General features: G+C 39.7%; 2 protein-coding genes and 1 non-coding gene across 4 annotated transcripts; 2 read left to right on the top strand and 1 right to left on the bottom strand.

Moving 5' to 3' along the window:
• Window positions 1-1489: 1489 nt before the first annotated feature.
• LOC117494575 lies at window positions 1490-1871 on the bottom strand. Its single transcript, XR_004557104.1, has one exon.
• A 1097-nt stretch (window positions 1872-2968) lies between these two features.
• On the top strand, window positions 2969-7217 carry zgc:195245 (uncharacterized protein LOC565483 homolog). The gene is made up of 5 exons (XM_034145335.1): window positions 2969-3143; window positions 4241-4268; window positions 4720-4870; window positions 5334-5478; window positions 6482-7217. The coding sequence occupies exons 1-5, from the start codon at window positions 3123-3125 to the stop codon at window positions 6572-6574; spliced, it is 438 nt and encodes a 145-aa protein (XP_034001226.1). The 5' UTR covers window positions 2969-3122; the 3' UTR covers window positions 6575-7217.
• A 1931-nt stretch (window positions 7218-9148) lies between these two features.
• On the top strand, window positions 9149-19551 carry inavaa (innate immunity activator a). Of its 2 annotated transcripts, none has more exons than XM_034144568.1 (10): window positions 9149-9208; window positions 13525-13621; window positions 14098-14231; window positions 14875-14997; window positions 15093-15327; window positions 15436-15489; window positions 16183-16390; window positions 16830-16973; window positions 17646-18324; window positions 18788-19551. In XM_034144568.1, the coding sequence occupies exons 2-10, from the start codon at window positions 13558-13560 to the stop codon at window positions 18878-18880; spliced, it is 1734 nt and encodes a 577-aa protein (XP_034000459.1). In that variant the 5' UTR covers window positions 9149-9208; window positions 13525-13557; the 3' UTR covers window positions 18881-19551. The 2 variants fall into 2 exon arrangements, with proteins under 2 accessions (XP_034000459.1, XP_034000458.1); XM_034144567.1 differs by having other exon boundaries at window positions 16827-16973.
• Window positions 19552-23118: the final 3567 nt, after the last annotated feature.

The raw sequence follows: 23118 nt of genomic DNA, 5'->3' as shown, positions 1-23118 counted from the left end.
CAGGAATAAGGATATTAAATAAGTTCTGTAGCATAACATGCATAATCTATTCCTTCATTGTATATACACATTTGAACATTACAATAAATGAAACTGCCATAGTAAAAAAGACGTGAGGTTATGCGTGTGTATGTAGTTTTTAAGACAATATGTAGGAGAAGTGTAGAAAACATTTGTGGTTCAGTTTAATTGTATTGCATCCAACAGAGAGGTTTGACGTATTGTTATATTTGGGGTGGACAAAATATTAGAAACAATTTTATCAAGAGTGAATGTATCTTACAAACTGTGCTGTTGTATTTGCTGTAAAGTGTCTTTACTGTAGGGTATTTTTATTATATGTACAGCACTTTGGCTCGACCAAAAATCGTTTAAAAATGTGCTATATAAATAAAACTTGATTTGATTTACCCAGGTATACCTGATGAAACTGGCAATTGAGTGAAAACACAGGACAATATGTTTACTTGTTTCCCCACGTTTATTTTAAGACGATACTGACTGGTAGTAGACATGGAATCAAATGAAGGATGTTAGGCTACATACTAGACATATTTTGCATAAATGCACTAACAATTGTTCAGCCAAAAGCGAATGGAGTGGGGATATTCAAAGTTCTTAATTTATAGTTTTCCTAGCAAACATTTCCTTTCCCAGTTTGGTTCTTGCTGATCTGCAGCAGAGGTATAGAAACACTAAAGAGGCACACAAAAACTCAGTTACACAATTGCTTCCAATAAGACGACAGAAGCTTCTTTGTGGCTTTATACCAAACGTTTATACAAATTGCTAAAGGAATCTCTAAACAGCCAGTATGGATAGGAGGAAAAACTGCTGCACCTACATTTAAATTCATTTGTGGGTAAGGCTTCAACAAAGAATTAGAAAAATGTTAACGTAAAGTGGAGCAAACGGTCAGCTACAATACTTGTTTTAACTGGTTAGGTAAAAAAATTAAAGCTATTCTAATTTAAATCAACCCCTCCCAACTTCACGAGTGGGGGAAAATAACTGCATAACAAAACATGTTCTCCTTCCGTCTACCACTCCTTATCACGAGGTACATTTAAATGTCTTCACCTCTTACATTTGAATACTCTAGCTCTACGTTTTTCCCGCGTATTCAATGTTGTTCAAAGTCTTATGTTGTAAAGTACTACGCATTACCTTTGACTCTGAAGAATGCTCAACGTTTGAAAGTCTGCTACCGCAACACCTGAAATGTTCCTTCTTGAACTCTTCACGGGTACATCTTTCTAAACAAACTTACTGTACCATAACTTTAAGAGGCCTAAATCTAATTATTTTTCACCTCCGGGTTGCAGTAAACGTCCAGACAGTTTATCAGTAAAACAAAAGCGGGCAGGACCTTAGAATATGACATTGTGTATTTGCAACAATGAAAACTAGCGGTGCCTCGTACTGTATATCAATGAGCTTCTTACGATCAATATCCGTCCAGGTACCTCACGCTGCTTCTCGGTTGTGGTTAGATCAGAATCGCTTCTTTACTCAGTGTCCGTCGTGAAGCTTGAGATGAACCCAAACTCACTAGAACTAGTATATCTGATCAACTCATCACCTCTGACCACAACATTGAAGCGTGGAGGCCCTCGCTAACATATCGCATCTACTCATCGCCATAGAGGCTCGAGAGCGCTTTTCCTATCATTTCCAGTCGGAGCAGAGCCAAACTCAGACCAGATCAAATAAGATCACTGTGTAGATTTAGGAGGAACACATTCACACACTCAAACATACCACATTTACTCACACAAACACTCGTCCAACACGCTCACACCATTCAAACGCCATTCAAACTGTGAGCGCGAAGAACATCCGGGTCGCCTTTAAAGCTAAATGCCGCAAGGAATCATGGGACATTGAAAGTAGCATGTGTTTGTGAGCATAGTGACCTCATGTGGCCATTAATGGAAAATACATTTCCTCATTTTTGTCTGTTTCTTACATTAAACGAGCAAGTCTATGAACACAACTGTGGAATATACATATATATAAAACTGCCATTGTCATTTGATCTATGAACAACTTTCAATCAGTCATTTGTGAGGAAAAGGCTCACAAATCACCTGAATCACTGTAAATACCTTCTGAATTTAAGGTTTTAAATATACAGTGGCTTAAGAAACACAAATGTGAACCATTCATGTATTGAAAGAATAAACTGGTGATATTTGTACACACACTTAAACTCAAACACATACACTTTTCTCCTACTATTAATTGCAGTGCAGAACGTTTTGTATGTTCTGTGTTTTCTTTATCCTGAGTCGGTTTAATCCATTTGTTTGTTTAGTTGGTTCGAGCCTTAAAGGCCTACAAGTAAACATGACTTTTATTAAGCATTAGCTGGCAACCTTATATACATTGCATTGTTAGTGCCTGCATTATAACATTAACATACAATTAAATAAACAAACAAATAAATTATAAAGATTGTGCCACATCATTTCAGTTTTAGTGCTGATCAGAAACCACATAATAGCTACTGTAACCTAGATTGTCTGCTGACAAGGCATTGTGACCTGAAACCGAGTTTTAGAAATGTTGATTAAGCACATTTAGAATAATTTCCATCTCAATGTAAAGTATCCATCTCAATGTAAAGTATCCATCTCAATGTAAAGTATCTATCTCAATGTAAAGTATAACTAACCAAGTTTAAATACAGCAAATACAAAGCCAAAAACTACTCATTGCAAATTATGTGTTTACTTTGATTATCTCTAATAGAGAACTATTATTGAGTGAAAAATCTACTTCACCAAACAACATGTTGGTTGTTTGAGTTGACTTGTTATAGTGCCGTGTTAGATCGGTTTTAAGCTGCACTTACGTCTGCAGCAGCCACCTAATCTAGCATCCTACTCCCTGTGGGGGTTGTGCAGTAATCTTGAAAGCGTAATAAGATTTTAGTGTACAGTAACACTTTTGACTAGAGCTAGGTGGCACATTCATTCTGAGGAGCCCTCATCAACAATTATTGGATTCAACAAAGAAACAGACAACAGATAGACGATGTGAGGAGATGTGATTCTTTTTAACAATGGACTAAGAAACACCGTTACTGCACAGAAACAGTGCACCTACCACTTCCTTCCATGGCTTCAACTCCAAAAAAAGTGAGTTGTTTTATCTCACTTTAATTTTATCTGGTTAAGAAGTGGTCAACGCCTGGTGGCCATCTGTCAGAGGTTTAGTTGACTTCTGTCAGACTGTTACTGTATTTACAGTTGTTTCTTTTAAATGCTATGACCAATACACTAATATCCCTCTTTATATTATGTAGACTCATGTTACAGAATCATTAATTTATGAATCCCTTTAAGAGAATCAGGCAAGCATCAAAAGTGTTTCTATCCATCCTACATTGATTCTTAAATTATGAACCTTACGCAGAAATACTGTTGACACCACATGCTGCATGTAGACGTGACTTATCTTTGTCATAATGAAAAACATTAGTTCTTTCAATTGTAAGGGTTCTCATGTTACAATGCATATGAAAACAAAACAACCATTTAACCAAAAGTATAGGGTCAGCTGTTTATAGCATTTCAGAGTATCTGTTATAGAGAGAAAGACAAATTATGAGATTAGGTGAAGCGATTTTTTTGGAATCAATCCCAGCCCTGCAGGCTCTGACTGGAACAATGGCGTGCAGCAGGTCAGACGCCCATCAGGTTATCTGTCAGCTCTAAACTCTCTGCTGGAGCCTGAGGAGGGACAGGATCTGGAGGCTTAAAAGTCTCTGACAGGAACATAAAAAGACACAAACAGTATTGGGCTCCTGGAAGCCCAGAAACAGAGCTCAGTGATCTTATGGTGAGCTGTGAGGCAGTTTATTAAAGAAGCATGCTTGACTTACAGCAGCATCTACCATCTGTTACTCCCTCTCCTCCTGAATATCTGATTTCAGCGGGTGTGGCAAAGGTTTCTGTCTGGTTGAGTTACAGGCATACCAAGTGTTCATCTTGTGTTCCTAAGTGTAAATACATGCAGACCCTTACATCATTTTCTTTTTTGAATGAATGGGACAACAGGCCCTGTCCTTTCACCCTATTACAGTATTTAATTGAACCCCAAATCTAATCATTTATGAAATTAAAAAGTATAATTAATGGTAACATGTTTGGCTCAGCTAGTAACAATAGAATACTGTAACTACATACTAACAGAATGTCTCTTCATTTTTTATTTCATCCTTTTAAACCTACAGAAACCAGGATATGGAAATCACAAGAAAGGTATTTATCACACAAAAGCTGAACGTAAATGGAAATAGTATTCTAAAACAGTTGATTATACTGATGATTAGAATATTTGATTGATAGAAAGGGTCACATGTTTACAATCTTATATTTAAATGCTTAAACTATGAGATGTATCAAGTAGATTAATCAATGCATTTGAATGATTGATTGATCTATAATCATCTGTTTGATGAATAACTTAGGAATGATTTGATATAATTATCTTATACCTACTTGACATACATTTTATTTAAATGCTGTTCACTCTTTGATTATATTTGTAAATACTTTGTGGTTCAAATCTTAAATTAACAACGTCAATGATGCAGTAGTTTTAAACGTTTGTCTACTGATCCATGTCAAGACTTCTCAGAAGGAGTGTTCAGATCTGAGGAGGTACAAGTAAAACGAAGAGATACAGTATGAGTGGTTTTGTGTTCCTTAGAGGCGTCTGTTGGCCGCCAGCGTCTGTCCCGTCAGTCCACAGCAGACGGCAGCGGGGACGAGGCCCTCCAGCCCCGCAGACTGAACGGCTCCCCAGTGTTGGTGCCGAGCTACCAGAACCTGCACCGGGAGCTGATGCTCAGCCATAAACGGTACAGGAGGTCCAGCACATAAAAACAACAACATACCTGTCTGATCTTAAAGGTCCCCTATTATACTGTTTTTCATCAATATATTATAGGTCTCAGATATATACAAAACATGTCTCTGAAGTGTTTGGCTCGAAATACCAAACAGATCATGCATCCCATAAACCCCTCTGTTTCAGCCCTGTTTCAAAAGTGCTGATTTTCTGTCTGTTACTTTAGATGAAATAAGGAGCCACTCCCCACGCCCCTCTGCCATATATTTGGTTAAAAAAAACAAAATGGTGCTCTAGGAGGAGATTCAGGTGATAAGGTGGGGCGGGGCGGGGGTTACCTTGGATGGTGATTGGCTAATGGTTACACAAGCCAAAAAAGTGGATTTTGCATAATAGGTGACCTTTAATGTGGTCAACATTTGAAGCAGAGCATGTTGGACTGTCTGTGTAACTGTGACTGACTGACCCTGCAGGGGCCTGTTTCCTGAGGAGAGACCAGAGCTGAAGCGAGTGCTGGAGCAGCGCAGACTGGAGCTGCACAAGGAGGAGGAGCTGGCCAAACAGCGGCCCTCAGATCTGGAGACAGAGCTCCGCAAGAGGCAGCAGAAGATGCAAGAGGTAAACAGAAGCACATAACAAACAGAGAGACAATAAAGGAAGCATAAAGTACAAATACATTCACTTTGGCCAACTCATACAAGGGCTGTTTTTAGTGTTAAAACAAGGGATTTTCAGGGTCAATACCAGCAGTTAGTCTGCTCTAAAACATAGGCCTACTGCACTGAAATAAAATGTTGAGGTATTTAACTTGAGTATTTACTTTGTCTGCTACTTGAAACTCCCACTTCATTCAATTTCATAGGGAAATAGCCAATCATGCTTAAAGGTGGGGTAGGTAAGTTTGAGAAACCGGCTCGAGATACACTTTTTGTTATATTCCATGGAATGCTCTTAACATCCCGATAGCAATGAATATCTTAAGTGCTTTGACAAAAAATCCATAAAAAAATGTCATCTGTGGAAGCCGTAGTACTGTAAAAAGCACGACCAATCATGTTAACCGGCCCGGCTAAAATAACTGGATGGCCTACCTGCCTGTCAGCCTTCCATCTGTGCACAAACTTATCTCGTGCCCTCATTGGTCATGTGCGCGTTTGTGTGTGTTGGAGGAGGGGCTCTATAAGGAAGTGGCAGATTTTCTCCGGTTGTGTATTTTCAAATTCTAGTGATCTCGAGCCGGTTTCTCAAACTTACCTACCCTACCTTTAATACTACATTTAATTTATACGACAGGGTAAGGTGTTCATTTTTAAATGTAGATCTAACATTAAAAGAAAAACATATAGTTAGCCTAAAAATACAATGCATTGTTGTATATTAAACCAGTTTTTCCCAAACATATTAGCTTGCGGCCCATTATAAAAAATAAAAAGCTACAACAATAAACCCATAACAATAGGTGCAATCCCAAGGTTTAAAAACAACTAACCACATTTTTTGGCCAAATCTGACCTTGTTATTTCCCAAAAATATTGAATTATTGGTGATTGAAATGTTGTTTCTGGTGTTGGTCTGGACTAGGACGAGGTGCATGACACTGACTTTTCTTTTGTCTTTCCAGTATGAGCAGGAGGAGATCAGGCAGCGGGAGAATCAGCAGAAGATCCCGGAGTTTGTCCGTGTGAAGGACAACCTGAGGCGGACACAGACGTGAGGCCCCGAGCCTCCCATCAGCCCCTGAAGTATTTCACCATAGTGGCCCAATTCACATTGTCACTGAGTGTGAAAACAAACAAACAAAAGCATCACAGGCATCATGTCATTACACATGTCTTAGAGAATTACATTTAAACATATTATAATTAATATAAGGATCATGCAGGAAACATGTTTATTTCCAAAAAGCAAAGCCATGTCAAGAAAAAGACAGCTTGCAGCATTTTAACTCTATTTTTGTCAGGGGTCTTTGTGCGACCTGTTTAACTTCGTTACAGTTCAATTTCGGATGAGGGAGTGAAAGTACTTATTTTGTATTTATAATTATGTGGATCAACAATTGTTGAGGACCAGAAGATGGATATTTGTTATGTTTTTTTTATGGTGATTTACCTATTATATTGTTCAACTTCTCATACTTCCTCTTGGATTAACGTTTGTTTAGAGTACGGATCACATCCTTTTAATTCCATTTACCTTTTGTAAGATCACTATACAATTGTTAACAGAGACAGTTCTCAGCAGAACTGTTTTCTATTAATAGAAATCCCCTACAATGTGCATGTTTGTGTATCTGTGTCATGACTTCTGGATTTTAGTGTGTCCATGTGCTGTGGAAATAAAATACTTTATGGTTTGCAGAGATGTGTTGTTTTGTTACAATTCAAAGCAGTGGCGATTGATTTGCATGCATCTCTTCTCCCTGAGGACTCTCGCGCTTCTTTCACATGGATATTGGACTTTGTTTAATTAGCTGATCTTTTCATTCCATCACGGGACGAGAGGAGAGAGCTCAGGCCATCTGGAGGAGCCTTTTCAGGATATAGAGGCTAGGAATACCCAAGGGCCTGGTTAAGGAACTGGAAATATTTGGGATAGTCGGGGAAGCCACCGGCTATAGGCAAATAAAAACAGCCTGTTTGTTTTGTCAGAATTACATTTAGACTTTATAGATAATCAGTGGGAAAAAGAGGTAATCAGATCTTAATTTAAATAAGGAAACTTTACTTGTAAAGAATATAAAAGGAAAAAGTACACAATAGGTTTTTTATTATTATCTACACCATTTCATATTATGAGATTATTGATACTAATACATTAAGCTCTAATGCCATGGAATAAACCTCCCTAAATGTCACCGTACTTTTAGAAATTAGCCATGTTAAAAATAAAATAAAAACACAAAAGTACAGAATAGCATTGTTTAATATGTCATTTTATTTTCTCTTTTTGTGGTCGTTCTTTTACATTATGTTTTGTCTCTCTTTTTTTATCTTGAGATCCCTGTTGTGTTTACATTTTCTGTGTATGTCTGATGTTCACTTAAATCTATATGGCGTTGTTATCTGTTAGGCTACTTCTAACTAAGATTTTGAAAGGCGTTTAGAATAGAATGTATTATTATTAAAAAGTCTGATATTCTGCAGCAAAGCATATCTCTGTTACTTTGCAGATTATATCATGTCTAAGATATTTAATGAGCAGATACAATATTATATGCTATAAATGTAGTTTTGATTATCCCCTCCTCAACCAGCAACTACATTTAAATGCTCCTTACAGATTAATAGTAAAAGCATGATCCTATTTAGCTTTGAGTCTGGATGGTGGTGCTTTAACCACATTTGATACTCTGACCTGAGGGGTCTCAGAGCAGAATAAGGGGTTAAGAGTTCTTTAATGTAAAGCGGAGCCAGACCATGTAGGGTATTTAAAATAAATCACTAGGGTTTTGATCTACACATCATTATTGATCATTAATAAGGGACTTTATTGGTAATTTAATTTATTTTTAATTGTATTTTCCCAGTCAATATTTATGTGGTACTACTATTGTTATTGAGATGAATTAAATGTGGGCCTGACTATTTATATTGTGAGTATAGTGAGAATCAATTAACAATAGTCATGTATTTGTATGGTTAAGCTATAGCAGTTTATAAAGTAGGTCTAATTAACATTCAAGTGATGGAAACATTAATTTCTAAATGTTATTCGAATACGTAGGCTATATATAACCTAGCCTTTGATTCTGGAAAGGGGTATAGTGCATGATGATACTTTTACGTTTGACTTTCATCTTGGCAAAAACAACAACATGTATTTGTTTTCATCATCATCATGGCGGAAAGTCGGGGTGAGTATGGTCTTGTTTTTACCACCACTACTTACTCACCAGCTGTCCTGGCTTTTACCAAAACTTGTCTCTCCCCCCGGCCATTCTTCTTTTGTGCCTCTTTCCAAAGGAAAAGCCCCCTCAGTGAGTCGCGTGCTGTGTCAATATAAGCAGAGCGTGTCTGGAGAGTTAGCAGCGTCGGACCAAACCATTTATGAAGAGTCTGGGGAGATCACCGGTACATGTTAATATTCATTTCCTAGTTAGAAACTTATTTTAATGAAATAAATCAATTCGGAGAGAGTATATAGAGTTTACAAGACAATTTAAAGTAAAAATAAGTTTACTTGTGTGTCAAAAAAGAAGTCATAGCAAATGTCTTTTACATGGTTCCCCCGTCACTGAGACAGTGGTGTTGACTGAAACAGATGTCCCAAGCGTCGCTTTCACATCTGAGCAGAGAAAGTCTGAACACAGCGGAGAGGATGCTTTAGAGGAGAAGATAATAAACTCAAGGTGAGTACACAATACTTTAAATAGGTTAACAACATGATATATAATGGGGAAACAAATTAGCAGTAGCATTACTGCAACCAGCATTAAGCTAGGATGAAGTGTGTGATGGATGTGCTAATGTTATAAATCGGTAAACGTTTTTGTAGCTCTATAGAGCCAATAGCCTAAATTAATTTGCTATTTGTGCTGCATTATATAAGTCTTTAAACATGTGATTAATATTATTAAGATAAGGGTGACTCTTCTTCAGTGTTGTAAAGTAACTAAAGTGCATTTACACAAGTCATGTACTTCATTATATGAGTTAACGTTGAGTATTTAATGTTTCTATTACTTTGTACTCCTACATCACTACAATGTACTCTCTTTCTAACTGAATTTAAAAATACCAGTCACTTTGCAGACTTAACATTCAAAAGTCTGAAAATATAATGCATATTCTGTTGATATTTAAAGTAGTCCTAATGTGTGTTGATTATACGTATGTACTTTAAATAAAGTGCACTTTTACACAGGATTTAAAATGGACAATTCAATAACGTGATATTGCCTTTTTTTACTTAGTAAAGTAGTAGTTTCAGTCTTAGTAAAGTAACCAGAAGATCCAAAAGGGATCTGACTTCTTCATTAAAAAATGCAATTAAATATACATCAGTTCCTACTTGGAAGGGAGGTTGAGTCTCTGCAGTGTAGTAACTTGTCTGTATTGCACCATGGATATGCACATGTTGCTTTCACTGATTAACAACTCTAATTTAATTGTGGCAGCAGGCTGGTTGCTGGCAGTTGTTTGTGCCCACTGCAATAAACACAATCTCCATCAGTCCACATGTTGACAGACATGCAGTGCTACTGTGGTGTTACAGACAACACCTCTGTGTGGTTTTGCCCCCGCAGTCCCCCTGTTATTTTGTAAACGGTGGGTACTTGTGGGTGAAAAGCTGTAACCACATCCTGCCACAACAGCCTGAGATGACCACCAGTGGCCATTCAGAGGCCTCAGAAATGATGACTCAGAGGGACAAGGTGTCATGATCCCTGGGCAGCCCTTCAGCCTCTAGGGAACAATGGAGCATCTCTTCTTGCACTCTGTATTTACGCTGTCGTTTTGGCTGGGACAGAGCTGGTGTGTCTGGCCAGCATATGGCCTCCAGTGACTGAGCGCAGGCCGGTATGGTGCTTATTACCCCTGCATTGTCTCTGCTGGAAAACGAAGACCCCTGCACTTCTTAACAATATTGTTCTGACAAAGAAAAGAGCCTGACAGTGTCGCTGTCTTTGATACAGACTACTCAAAATAACCTTGGCTTTTTATGCTATCTCTGCATGTTGACACCATTGGTGGAAGAAACACTTTGATCTTTTACTTTGGTATGGTAAAAACTACCGTCTTATACATTAGTATATACTATTGGATTCCATTATAAGTCTGATGCATTCATGTGTTTAATGGTGCAGCTGGTAAAGATACTATACTACCTCATGATATACTTTGTATCAATAATCTGAATCTAAAACTACAGCTTTCGAAATAAATGTAGTGCAGTTAAAGGGACAGTATTTGCTTTTAAAAATGTAGTAGAGTAGAAGCATAACTTAACACGTAATGGAAAGTAAAAGCACTTATAAATGTAACTTAAGTTCAAAACATGAGTAAATGCACTCAGTTACTTTCCACCACTGTTTGCTGCCGTCTGTGCAGTTTTACACTCAGTGACAAAGATCTGACTCCAGTGTTCCAACAAAACACTTTCTTTTTTTTGTCCTCCTGCCGGTCTCCCACATTGATGCACTTTTCTTCCAGCAGCCCATATTGTGTGCAGAGTGGATCCATTTTGCTGAATGGATTTTGGCTTTTCATCAGACTCTGAAATAAGGCATGCTGTAAAGTCGTTTGGTTTCTTCCATAGTATCAGCACTCAGTGGAGAGTCTTAATTACAGGGTTTGAACAGGCCTCGGTCTGGTTTCAGGCATCCCTCACTGTTTCCCCGGCGAGGCTGGTCCCCATTGGTAATTCCAGGGCCGACCACAGTGGTAATGAGCGCGGCGGTGGTGGCAGCATTCCAGGAGATCGCAGCTCCAAAGGCTCATGGGAAAGGGTGGTGGGGGAAGTCTGGGAGACAGTGAATCCACATCATGATCTCTTGCCATAAACACCCACTTCCGTAGATGATACACTGTCACGGTCTGATGAGTGGCGAGGATGGGAGAGATGGTCCGCTCCCATCCCTGACACGTTTCGAGATAGACTTAATTAGTGATGATCACATGCCCCGCAATCAAGATGTTTTGACTACATCAATCAAGCCGGGTGGAGACTGTGCTATCAGCAGCTATCCCTCCAGGAAATGGCCTGCTATTCCTGTTACACTCAATCCATTTTATTGGCTCTCCCTCAAGTTTGTATGTAAGCTATGACAAATGGCATCAACATCTTGGCAATAAGCTGCAACTTCTGGTGAGATCTGCTGTTTTAGTGAGATCTGCTGTTTTTCCCAAAAGCACCCACCCACTCACACAGCCTAGACCTCCGACCACAGACTCTTGTGAAAGTCTTCAGAGAGTTATGGGGTGTAGGTGGGTAAATCCTGCAGTACCCTGCCTGTCTCTGATTACCAGGCTGGATTCCTGTTGACGTCTTTAGTTTGAGAACGCTGCAGCATGGAGACATGTGTCTGAGCGTGCAGCAGACCTCGCACAGTAAAAACTCAGCACTGTTCCTTTCCCCATCTCTCACTGCAGCCTTGTCTCAATATTGGCCCCACAACGAGTCGTCAGCAGATATTGTGCCCACAGCAGATTATTGAGACTGGTCGGTGGATACAGGGCCTTTGTCGCAGTGTTGTTTTACTGACTCGAGCAGCCTGTGCCTCATTGTACTTTACAGCTGCTCATAGCTGCGTCAGTTCACATGAGTTGCGGTGGTGAATGGGTCAGGCCGCTGAGATCCACAATAATATCCTGTCCACCTCCGTGTCCTCCTGGTCCCTACAGGAAGGCCTGATACCAATCTCCAAACACAGAGGATGAGACATGAGCTGAGGATTATACATGGCCGCCTTATGATCACAATCATTTTTACCATGTCTGTTTTCATCTTGCCTTCCCTTTTATTCCGGACTAGAGCTGCGAAGATTAGTCTACTTATAGTCAATTCAATAGACAGAAATATAAAACTGTAAAGTCATATTCAACTCAATAACTTTGGGTTGACATTTTACAAACCAAACGATTAATCAATTAACCTATAAAGATCAGCTTATTTATCATTGCTACAAATTATAGTTATTATCAGTCTTATTCCTGATTTACGTCACATCATTTGGTTCTGAAATGAAGATTTGTTTCCATGATATAAATAAAGAAACTTCTTGACGAAATACTTGAGGCTAATGATATCCTTTAATCACTTAGTTGGCTGTCAAATGTTCTCTTTTGATCTGCATGCCTTCTTTAAGAGAAGCCTAGGGTGGTTGCTGTCATGTGAGATCCAGGAAAAATTGATTAACCTAAAAAGAAATTGTCATGATGCAATTTCTCCAAAACAGGAACCCACAGACCCCCTGGCCAGGTTTAAAAGGCCTCGACTTATCCCTAAATGTTTACACCAATTTGCCGTCGCCATTGTTTTCCTCTTCTTGTTGTCGCATCTTGGTTTTTGTTTATTGTCAGTCAGATGTTTTAGGGACAGCAACAATGGAACAGAGCGGGCCATAAACATGAATTGCGCTCGTCTGTTTGTGAAAGTGTGTTAGTGAAATGGGCAGGGACCTTGTGCTCTGATGCTACGTGGACAAGCCCAGCATTGAGACATTCTTCCACTTCAAAGCCCCTGAGGGTTTTCTGGACACTGGTTGAATAGGAGCTGAGGGAGGGGTGCGTGGGGGGAACAGGTGCAGTCCATGAGTGGGGTAATTCCTGCTGCCATCTGCTTTCTTTTTCGGGGTCTGGGCTCTTTAAACGCCCTCTGACACGCCTCATGGAGACACACTCTCCTAGCCAGCCGCACCGTGCCCCGTCACCATGGCACCACGATTCGGATTAACCCCCGCACATGTGCCGAGTCAACCGTGGGGGTCTGCCTCTTTTGTGAGGGAGAAAGAGCTGGAGGAGGTGGGTGGAGGAGGAGGACGGGGGGATGGAGAGCTGTATGGATAAGTGTGTGAAAAGACACTCGCCAGTCATTCACTTCTGTTAAGTTAAGCAGCAGCAGGGAGCATGAATGAAGCCATGTGGTGTGAAAACAACAGGGGAATCTGTACAAGTGATCAATCTTATTTTGACTAATCTCAGTTATATGTGCTTATTTGAACAGGTACTTCTATAAACTTAAGAGCAGATAGTCAAGATGACGGCCATCGAGAGTAAAGAGGAGATCAGTGACACTGACAGCGGGATAATCGTGCACTCTGGTAAGGAAATCACCACAAAATACCGCATCTGATTTCCATGTATGTCATTTATAGATAAGTGTGCATAATCAAACTTAAAACCTGATTTGAAAAGAGCAAGTTCATGTCAGATTGTTGAATTTATTTATAATTTAGCAACTTGTTTCTAGCTTACTGTGAAGATTTTAAAATTGTGAACGAATAAAATCATGTAATGCTCACAAGTTGCAATTTTTCAAAAGCAACTATATCATCCCAAAAATGAATTTGATACACAATGTAGGCACACAAAGAAAACGTTCAGGTAATAGAAAATGATGAAGAAAGCCTTATTTAAGTTCAGACTTACTTTATTGTCCCTCTGGCAAATTTGCCCTGGAAATCTGGGTGTCTTCAGTATGATATACCCGCAAAACAAAATGAATACGTTCATCCATTAAATGCACATTACCATCTACATCAGAAAAAAACTGAACAGATGTTCTGTGTGTCTGCAGTCCCTGACAGCCCTGTGTCCCCGGTGAAGGACCTGACCACACACACCAGAGCCCTGAAGCTGAAGCACCAGTCTCTGGAGGAGCGTCTGGAGCTCTGCCTGCTGGAGCTCAGGCAGCTCTGCATCAGGGAGGCGGTAAGTCATCTCTAGATATAAACATGTACATAATGTTATTTCAAGTCACCTATTATGCAAAATCCACCTTTTCATGTCTTTTATACAAACATATGTGTCCCCTGTGCGTTAAGAGATTCAGAAAGTTTCATGAAAAAAAGAATCTCTTGTCCTGATCCATTTATATAAAAACCTCAGCAAAATCAGCTGATCGAATTTTGGCCATTTTGTGATGTCACAATTTCTTTTTTGGGTTATGCAACCATTAGCCAATAACGTACCAAGGTAATCCCTGCCCACCTTATCACCTGAATCTCCTCCTAGAGCACCATTGTGTTCTTTCAAACCAAACACTTGGCAGAGGGGCGAAGGGAGTGGCAGTTCATTTGTATTTAAAGCTACAGACCCAGAATCAGCACTTTTGAAACAGGGCTGAAACAGAGGGGTTTATGGGATGCTATAATGATCTGTTTAGTATTCAGAGCCAAACACTTCAGAGACATGTATTGTTTACACCTGAGACTGAGACCTATAATATATTGTTGAAAAAGAGTAAAGTAGGGGACCTTTAAAGTAGGTCTAAAATGGTATAGGTTATAGTTGCATTTTTTGTGTGTCTCAAACTTGTCCCTCTTTGGTAATCATGACTTTTTTGAATTGACAGGAGCTGACTGGCGAGCTGCCCTCAGATTATCCTCTGATGCCAGACGAGAAGCTTCCCCGGGTCAGAAGGAGGATCGGAGCTTCCTTCAAGCTCGACGAAGGTCTGATCCATGTGAATGAACAGGTAGGAGCCGCCATCAGTGGATAATGTTTTTGTGCGATGAAAGAGATGATCATTTATCAGCTTGGACTAAATGTCAGAACTTGTGTTTATCCTAGGATTCAGAGCTGCAAGTGCTGGAAACTGACCTGGCTGTTCAGAGGCAAATTTATGAGGCGTCCCGCAAACTGTCCCTGGAGGGCAAGCTCAGCAAACCACAGAAGAAGAGTCGACTGCAGCAGTGCAAGAGGGAGGAGAAGAAGGTGAAGGATCTGCAGGAAGCCGTGTTCCAGCAGAGGATCAAGAGTGAATGCAACTCTCCATGCATCAGCGTCTCCAACAGCAAAAACAAAGGTGAGGACGCTGCTGCCCTCCTGAGGACAAACTGCGCATTGCACTCCTGAACACACTCGGTGGGTTTGATGGTCTCTGATCTTTAAAACGTGTCCTTTCTGTCTGCAGATCTGTGCATGTCTGATGACAGCTCCCTGTCTGATGTGGTGGCCCTGGATGATGGTGAGTGGAGAGTACATTTATAAATATAAGATTATCATCACTCGGACTCTGACCAGCATGCTTAGATTAGGACAGACATTAAAAAAGAAGACCTTTACCCTGACACCCATATATATAATGCATTGTAAACATAATGTTAATGCATTGTAAAAATGTCTTATAGCACTGTACGATTATAGTTCTAAGCACATATCAATATTCATTATGGTTTATGCAAATAATCATTCCATAATATGAAGCATTTTATAATGACTTAAAAAGGTAAGGTATCAAAACACCTTATATTTGCTGGTCACTCACTGACATCGTTTTTGCAATCCATACCTAAAATGCATTATATTCATACTTAGGCTTTATATGATTATACTGCGTATGATAAAAAGGCATTGTTCAAATATTATATTGTATTACAACTATGGGAATTATAATGAAATTAGCAAATTATGAACTATTATGATGCTTGACCTTATACTTAATAATGTGTAATGATTATCGTTAAAGGCATTCTGAATATTTTGAGGGCTTTTTAGAATACATTGCTCTAAGCAGATTATATTGCATTTCAAGTATGTTTATGATGCATTATAGACCTGGGCCTCTTAGGAATTAGAAGTATTAATGATCATTTTGGGTGGTGATATTTTGAAGCAGCAGGAAACTGACATGTTTGATGTTTTCTGTGATCGTCCACAGACGTAGACTCGTCCAGCCCTCTCTCACCTCCAGTTTTGGGCTACTCCGATCCCCTCCAGCTGTCATCCAGCAGCCTCCAGTCATCGAGCCAGCTCATCGTGGAGTACCAGCGCTCGCCCATCCAGAACTCTCCGTGGAAAGAGTCCAGTCTGGATCCGCCTTACCGGAAACCCCCAAACCCTCGCTCTGCTGGCAGCAGCAGGTCCAGGTAAGAGTCTGACCGTGTAATAACAACCTGTCCAATACATCTAATACAACTGCACTGGGTAGAGTGTGTCGACCAAGGTTATATTCTTTTGTTATTTAATTGTACAAGACTAAACAGCAAAAAACTGGGGATTAATTAAATGTCAAGTTTGTTTAAAGCTGTCTGATTTTTTAAATTTGGATATTTTAGAGTTTTTTTGTTTTTTTAACCACGTAATTGTTTCATTTTAATCAAATTTTTACGACCAGATATTGTTATTATATAGTTTTAGTTATTTTACATTATTTTCTACTGCTTATTTTCACTTAGTTTACTATAATAAACCTGTTCTCAACAAGACTAAAATATATAAACTTAATAACAAATAAAATAAACAAGAATCTTACTGTCCGTCTTCATATCCCACATCATGCTCCCCCCCCCCCCTTGTTCACAGTAGTCCAGCAGGAACCCAGATACCTGCAGAGAGCATCATTCCTCTGTCTCAGTTCATAAGGAACGCGGCCATGCGTCAGAACCACTCCTGCAGCGCCCCCTCCACCCCCGAGCTGCACGTACGCCGACAGTACACCCAGTCCTTCAGGTACAGACAACTCAGATTCATTAGCACACTTACGCACAAAGAGCATTACTCTCAACTAATAAACATTTGAATACACTCAATCATAGATCCCATTTTTCAGGAGTGTTATTGTTTTCAATGTTGTTATATCAACAATGAAAAAACTCCAGTAGGACTCAGACGAGGATGTTGCACTTTTCCTTGTACATGTGATGTTTTGGTGTTGTTGTTTTTTAGTTTTGTTTCTTTCCGTTAACTGTCAAGTGGGAACTAAGTATTTATTTTGTACGTTTTTGTGTTTCTCTTATTTTCCTACAATACTGTTATGATTGGCTGTGAATAAGAAAATATGAAGGACAGACCATCTATTTCTATTTATTACAATTTCTTTGAGAAAGGGACAGGTAATATACGATTATCTTTCTTCTCCCTGCTCCTTTTCAGGGTATGGTGTGTTTATAGAGACATGTTTTATAAATAATTGTTATACATTAAGTTGTGCATACCATGAACGGAACAAATACAAAAATGAAATGAAATATCATATTTTTCTATCTATTTAATATCATTTCTGTTTTATAACGGAGGCAACTTTTAAGTAACCCACTTTGGCTGGAGATAAACTAAATATCTTTTGAATCTGGCAACAACGTGTGCTATCATTTTACAATTTCTCATGATGTGTCCCCACAGACTTCCCAAAAAGAAGCTGCCTGCTGACCTGGAGCGTCTGGGCTCAGAGAACAATCGGGGACGAACCAGGCTGCCTCAGCGGCGATGCTTTGCTGACTTCATGGTGCGTACTCCGGAGTATTCGCCCTTACGTCCTTACCAGTCCAGCTCGGAGGACAGCAGCTCGGAGCACTCCTCCTCCTCCTACATCAGCTCCCCCGGCAGGGAGAAACCCACCGAGATGCCCAAGCTCTGCCCGCCGCCTTACGGGTTCCACTTCGGAGCGCAGAAGAAAGCGATCCCCAACTTCTCCAGCTCACCCAAGAACATCAACCAGTGTCAGCCCAGCCCCGGCTACATCAGGGCCGAGGCTGTCCCCCTCTCCCCTCAGGACCCAGACATTGGACAGAGCTTCCTGTCCCCCCCTCCTCCTCCTGTGGCACTCAGCCCTCAGCAGATACACTGGCAGGAGGCAGCATTGTCCCAGACGAGAATCCTAAAGCCCCCTCCGCCGTACACCAGGCTGGTGCGCACGCCCTCGCTGAATGAGTACCCTAACCACGCCGTCCGGCTGCTGCCCAGGGACATCGTGTCGGAGGAGTTGAAGTCGTGGCATCAGAGGAATCAGCTGCAGAGGAATCAGCAGAGCCCCCTGAGTGTCAGGAGCCCCACCTCTCCTCATCTGCCTCCATTCAGACAGGTTGGTGCTGATTATCATTTCAAAGTGATAAATGCCCCTAAAAACATGTTTGATGGAGTTATCACGGCTGCAGCTAGTCTGTTGATTATTTAATGAATTCATATTAATATATCAATCAAGAATAATGTCCATCTATCTTCTGGATTCAAAGGGTGAACATTTAAAAGTTGTGTTTTTTACTCAAAACTCTATTTTAATAACTAAAGAAATCCCTAGGGCCTTTCGCGATGTGTTTATTGCTGACGTTGACATTGGGATGACGATTTAAATATTATGCGACACTAATGACATGGAGAAGCAGTAATAGGTATTTCTGTTTGAAAAATCACATATTAGTTGATTTTTTAAATAATAATGACAATAAAATAGCTGAAAATTGTTCTTCTGATGAACTCACTTGATGCTAATATGTATATGTACTGAAAGCTTGAGGTGAACACTGATTTCATGAATGTTTCCGCAGGGTTTGGGTCACGTGATTCTGCAGAGGGCCGCAGACGGGACTCCTCTCCAGTGGTTCATTGCGGAGGACGCTGAGATCGTGAGCCAGGTGTAGCGGAGACCTCTCGCTCTGCATAGCCCTCTCTATTTATCGCTGTATTTATTTGAACTCTCTGTGAGATTGTATGTTGACATGATGCAAAACACGCTGACCTATCGGTACCCAGATGAGTGCATTTCTCTTTTTCATAGTTGTTTTTTAATTTAAAACTTAATGTATGGTGTATTCCAGTTTTATTTATATTAAAACATTTCCTAATAGATATTTCTAAAAGCATTCAGAAGTGAATTAAGGTTCATGCAAACAGATCTAAAAAGCATTTGCTGTGGTTTCAAGAATTTCTTTGTGTCTGGCACACATTTTGCACATGAAATTCATTCACACTAGTTTTCAAATACATTTCCAAATCTTAATATAATATTTTATTCTTTATTTATCTGTTACTAAGAGTTTCCCCCATGCAACAAGTAGATTTATTAACAAAATGCTGATATGAATTTGAACATGCATCTCTCTTTTTTTAAAGTTAAATATAGTTAAAGTTTAACATCTAACCATGACGTGAGAACTTAACGTTTGCTATTAACTTTTGAGTATTAATCACTGATGCCTTAAACAGTGGTTTGATGAATGTTTTCACTGCAGTTTGGTGTTTTCTTACTAACCGAGTGATTGTATCAGTTTTTGATATGTTTTGTATATTTATAATAAACAGCTGAAAGTTACATGTGTGGCTTTGTGACCTAGAAGGTGAATTATCAGAGAGTATTTAAAGGGTAAAATTCACTTTTTCATGTTGTTTATACATAAACATGTGTCCTCTCTGCGTAAAGAGATTCTGAACGTTTCAGGTAAACAGATTCTCTCACTTTTTGTCCTGATCCATTTATATGAAAACATGTCTGAAAATGAGCTGATCAGATTTTGGCCACTTTATGATGTCATAACGATTTTTTGGGTTGTGTAACCATTAGCCAATAACCAACCAAGGCAACCCCCCCCCCACCTTATCACCTGAATCTCCTCCTAGAGCACCATTGTGTTCTTTTTAACCAAATATCTCTCAGAGGGGCGTTGGGAGTGGCTCCTTATTTTCATCTAAAGTAACGGACCCATAATCAGCACTTTTGAAATAGGGCTGAAACAGAGGGGATTATGGGATGCTACAATGCACGATCTGTTTGGTATTTGGAGTCAAACACTTCAGAGACATGTTTTGTATATATCTGAGACCTATTATATATTGATAAAAAAACAGTATAATAGGGGACCTTTAAAACCAAAAATATATTTTATACCTTCATACAAAGACTGATACAGGTGTTTCAGCTCTACACACTCTACCCACAGTTACACAGCGTCCTCATTATGATATTCATGGCTGTGGCGCTTCATCAAAATTCTTCCACAATATGTAAGTGAGTGTAACGACACTGAGGAGCACGAACAGGTACATGCAGCAGAGCGCCCAGCGGCAGCGGTACAGCCAGAGAGCCAGAGGGTGTTTCCTCCACACAGACGCACACCTGGAGAGAGCAGGCCGTCAGTGTCCGTCCAGAGAACATACCCTCACAGTGGCTTTTAAAACACATGTTGACTTACGTGCTGATGGAAAGCTGTCGGCAAACATTAGTCTTCTTTTTATCCTTGTCAGCCTTTTTCTTCGATAACGCAGCTTTGCCCTTGTGTCGCTGTCGTAAGGTGTCCAGAGGGGAACTGTAACAAAGACAGTGACATAACGTTGTTTCAGTTCACTGTGGATGAAATGTTTCAGAGTACAAACACAGCAGAAGAAATATACTCTTTATCTATTTTGTTTTTAAGTTGTAGTTACTATTTGTGTTAAATATAAGTCTCGTCACAGTTCCCTTCATTCCCAGGCCAACAGAACTTTAAGAGTCAAATCCATAATAAAATGTATTTTAAAAACAATACAAGTGAGTTCACATTGATGATACTAAATGTGATTTAGTATATGCACCATAATGCTATATGGAAAATTAAATATATATTTTAATTAATTAATTACAAAATGGTTTCTTTAAGATAGAGCCTCAAAGTTCAGTTAAAAGGAATAGCATCCTTAGTGACATTGTCGCCTATAATTCTTTGCTTTAGTGGTGCATATTACCAGGAGAATATGTAATTTATCAAATTAAATGCAACAAGTAACTGTTGCAATTCCTACAACTATAATTATTGATGGTTTGTTTGTGAACTGTCATGATGTTTGAGATTTAGAGACGTTAGCTTAAAATGATTTTGCAAGTTTGTGACTGAAGCACCAACAAGTCAAACAGCAAATGTCTGTTCTCTCGGTGAGTTGTTTAATTTGGCAAAAAATGAAATAATTAGCTTGGACTTTCATCAAATCAAGCATTTAATAAAATATTAGAACTTGTAATATTACTCTTGCAAAAGTGCAGGTTTTCTAATAGCCTTAAAATGGCTGTTTCACATACACTCCTAAAAGAAGAGCAATCTTTTTAGAAAGGAATCATCAAGCGTTGTTTACTGCAGGCTCTTCAGTGTGGTGTGACTTTATACTTTTTGTTGTTTGTCTTTCTGGGGGCCAGTTGTTTTGATGGGAGGAGCTCTGGGCTGGGGTTTGGAGGTGGAGGGAGCTCAGCAGCTGGAGCCTCTGAAGCAGTTTCATCTGGATCCAGTGGCCTGAACAGAAAACAGATGATGGGAAAATCAGACGCTGCCCACATGCTGATCATGTGTCCCAGATGAAAACATGGATGCTGAGTCTCTACTGTAGGTGACCTGTCATCCACAAAGTATGCGTCGCCGCTGGGGATGGGGGGGCAGCCGGACTCGAGGCTCAGGCGGGGAAGTGAGCTGAGGAGGAAGGAGTCCTTGCTGAAGGACCTGGTGGCTTGTTTCTTCACGTCTCGTTTGATCTTATCCTGTACAGACAAGAGGGTGACACTCTCAGGGGCGGTTCTGGGGGGGGCAACAGGGGCCAGTGCCCCCGTAACATTGACCAGGGACCCCCCTGTGGCCCCCCTCCAAAAAAAGGTTATAATATTACGATTTATTGGAACTAAATCAAATCAGAGACCCGGATGTACAGTGGAGATTAAACTGTTCATGACTTTATAAAAGCAAATACCGGTTATGATTTTTTATTAAATTGTCACTTAAAGTTACTAAAACAAATACTCTAAATACAAATAAACGACTGAAACAAAGGACTGTAACTTACATTTACTAAAACAAATACTTTTACAAAAACAAATACCAATTACTGTATTTTATGTTTATTTTACACAATTACTTTACACTGTCTTTGTCTTTTTAACCCGCTTTTATTGTGCCCCTCTCATGAAATGTACTAGCCCCCCCCCCCCCCAGTCAAATTGGTCTAGAACCGCCACTGGACACTCTTCTGGCTTACTGGATGATACCATTTATAAACAGTTCACTAAAGAAACCTTCTTACCATGGATTGGCTGTGAATTAGTGTTATGCTGACTCTGCGACGATTAATGTTCTGAAATCACACAAACAAAAGACAGATTAAAGTGTTGAAAAGGTAAAGGTTCCTGAAAAAAATGGTTTTATAACCAAACAGCTGCATACCGGCTGAGAGATTTTGCCTATGCCGTCACTTTCCTCCAGATCTAAAACAAAAAAGTCAGTCAAATATATATATTATACTTCATGATGTCAGAATAAGATGAACACCCGTATACAGACTATGGGGGACCTGGCGATGCTCTGGGGTCGTTGAGGTTCCTGCAGGGGGTCTGCGGCTGGACGGAGCTCCTGGTCTCCTCCAGCTCCAACACTGTTCTGTCATGGCGTCTCTTCACATTCTCCACATGAGCCACCATGAGCTCCACTGCTCGGCTCACTCGGGCCTCCTACCAGAGACACAAAGATTATACAGCTCTGGAAAAAATTAAGAGACCACTGCAGCATTATCTGTTGCTCTGGTTTGACTATTTATAGGTATGTGTTTGAGTAAAATGATTTTTACTGACTACTGACAACATTTGTCTGTGTTGGAATTCAACAGACACTGGAATGGAATGGCTGCCAAACATGTAGAGATTAAGATTTAAGAAAAATGTGTAATGGTCTTTAAATTGTTTCCATAGCTCTATATCATAGGCAAACAAAGATATCATTGTTTTCCTATGTGAGAATTATTATTTTTATTTTTTCATTGTGGAGATGTGTTTTTTGGATTTCAAGTTTGCGGTATTTCTTTGTTGTTGTACCAATTGTGCTTCTTTAACTCTTTTAACATATTGGGACCATGTTGGGACAAGACTTTTCAA

The sequence above is a fragment of the Trematomus bernacchii genome, unplaced genomic scaffold (assembly GCF_902827165.1).
Source record: "Trematomus bernacchii unplaced genomic scaffold, fTreBer1.1, whole genome shotgun sequence".
NCBI classification, from domain to species: domain Eukaryota; kingdom Metazoa; phylum Chordata; class Actinopteri; order Perciformes; family Nototheniidae; genus Trematomus; species Trematomus bernacchii.
Note: the sequence above shows the minus strand (reverse complement) of the source record. Positions and strands in the feature narration are given on the sequence as shown.

Coding starts and splice junctions, on each gene's coding strand:
- zgc:195245 (XM_034145335.1), top strand. CDS start 3,123: ATGGCTTCAACTCCAAAAAAA. Junction 4,269..4,719: donor ATATGGAAATCACAAGAAAG/GTATTTATCACA, acceptor TGTGTTCCTTAG/AGGCGTCTGTTGGCCGCCAG. Junction 4,871..5,333: donor CTGATGCTCAGCCATAAACG/GTACAGGAGGTC, acceptor CTGACCCTGCAG/GGGCCTGTTTCCTGAGGAGA.
- inavaa (XM_034144567.1), top strand. CDS start 13,558: ATGACGGCCATCGAGAGTAAAGAGGAGATCAGTGACACTGACAGCGGG. Junction 14,998..15,092: donor TGATCCATGTGAATGAACAG/GTAGGAGCCGCC, acceptor TGTTTATCCTAG/GATTCAGAGCTGCAAGTGCT. Junction 15,328..15,435: donor CTCCAACAGCAAAAACAAAG/GTGAGGACGCTG, acceptor TTCTGTCTGCAG/ATCTGTGCATGTCTGATGAC.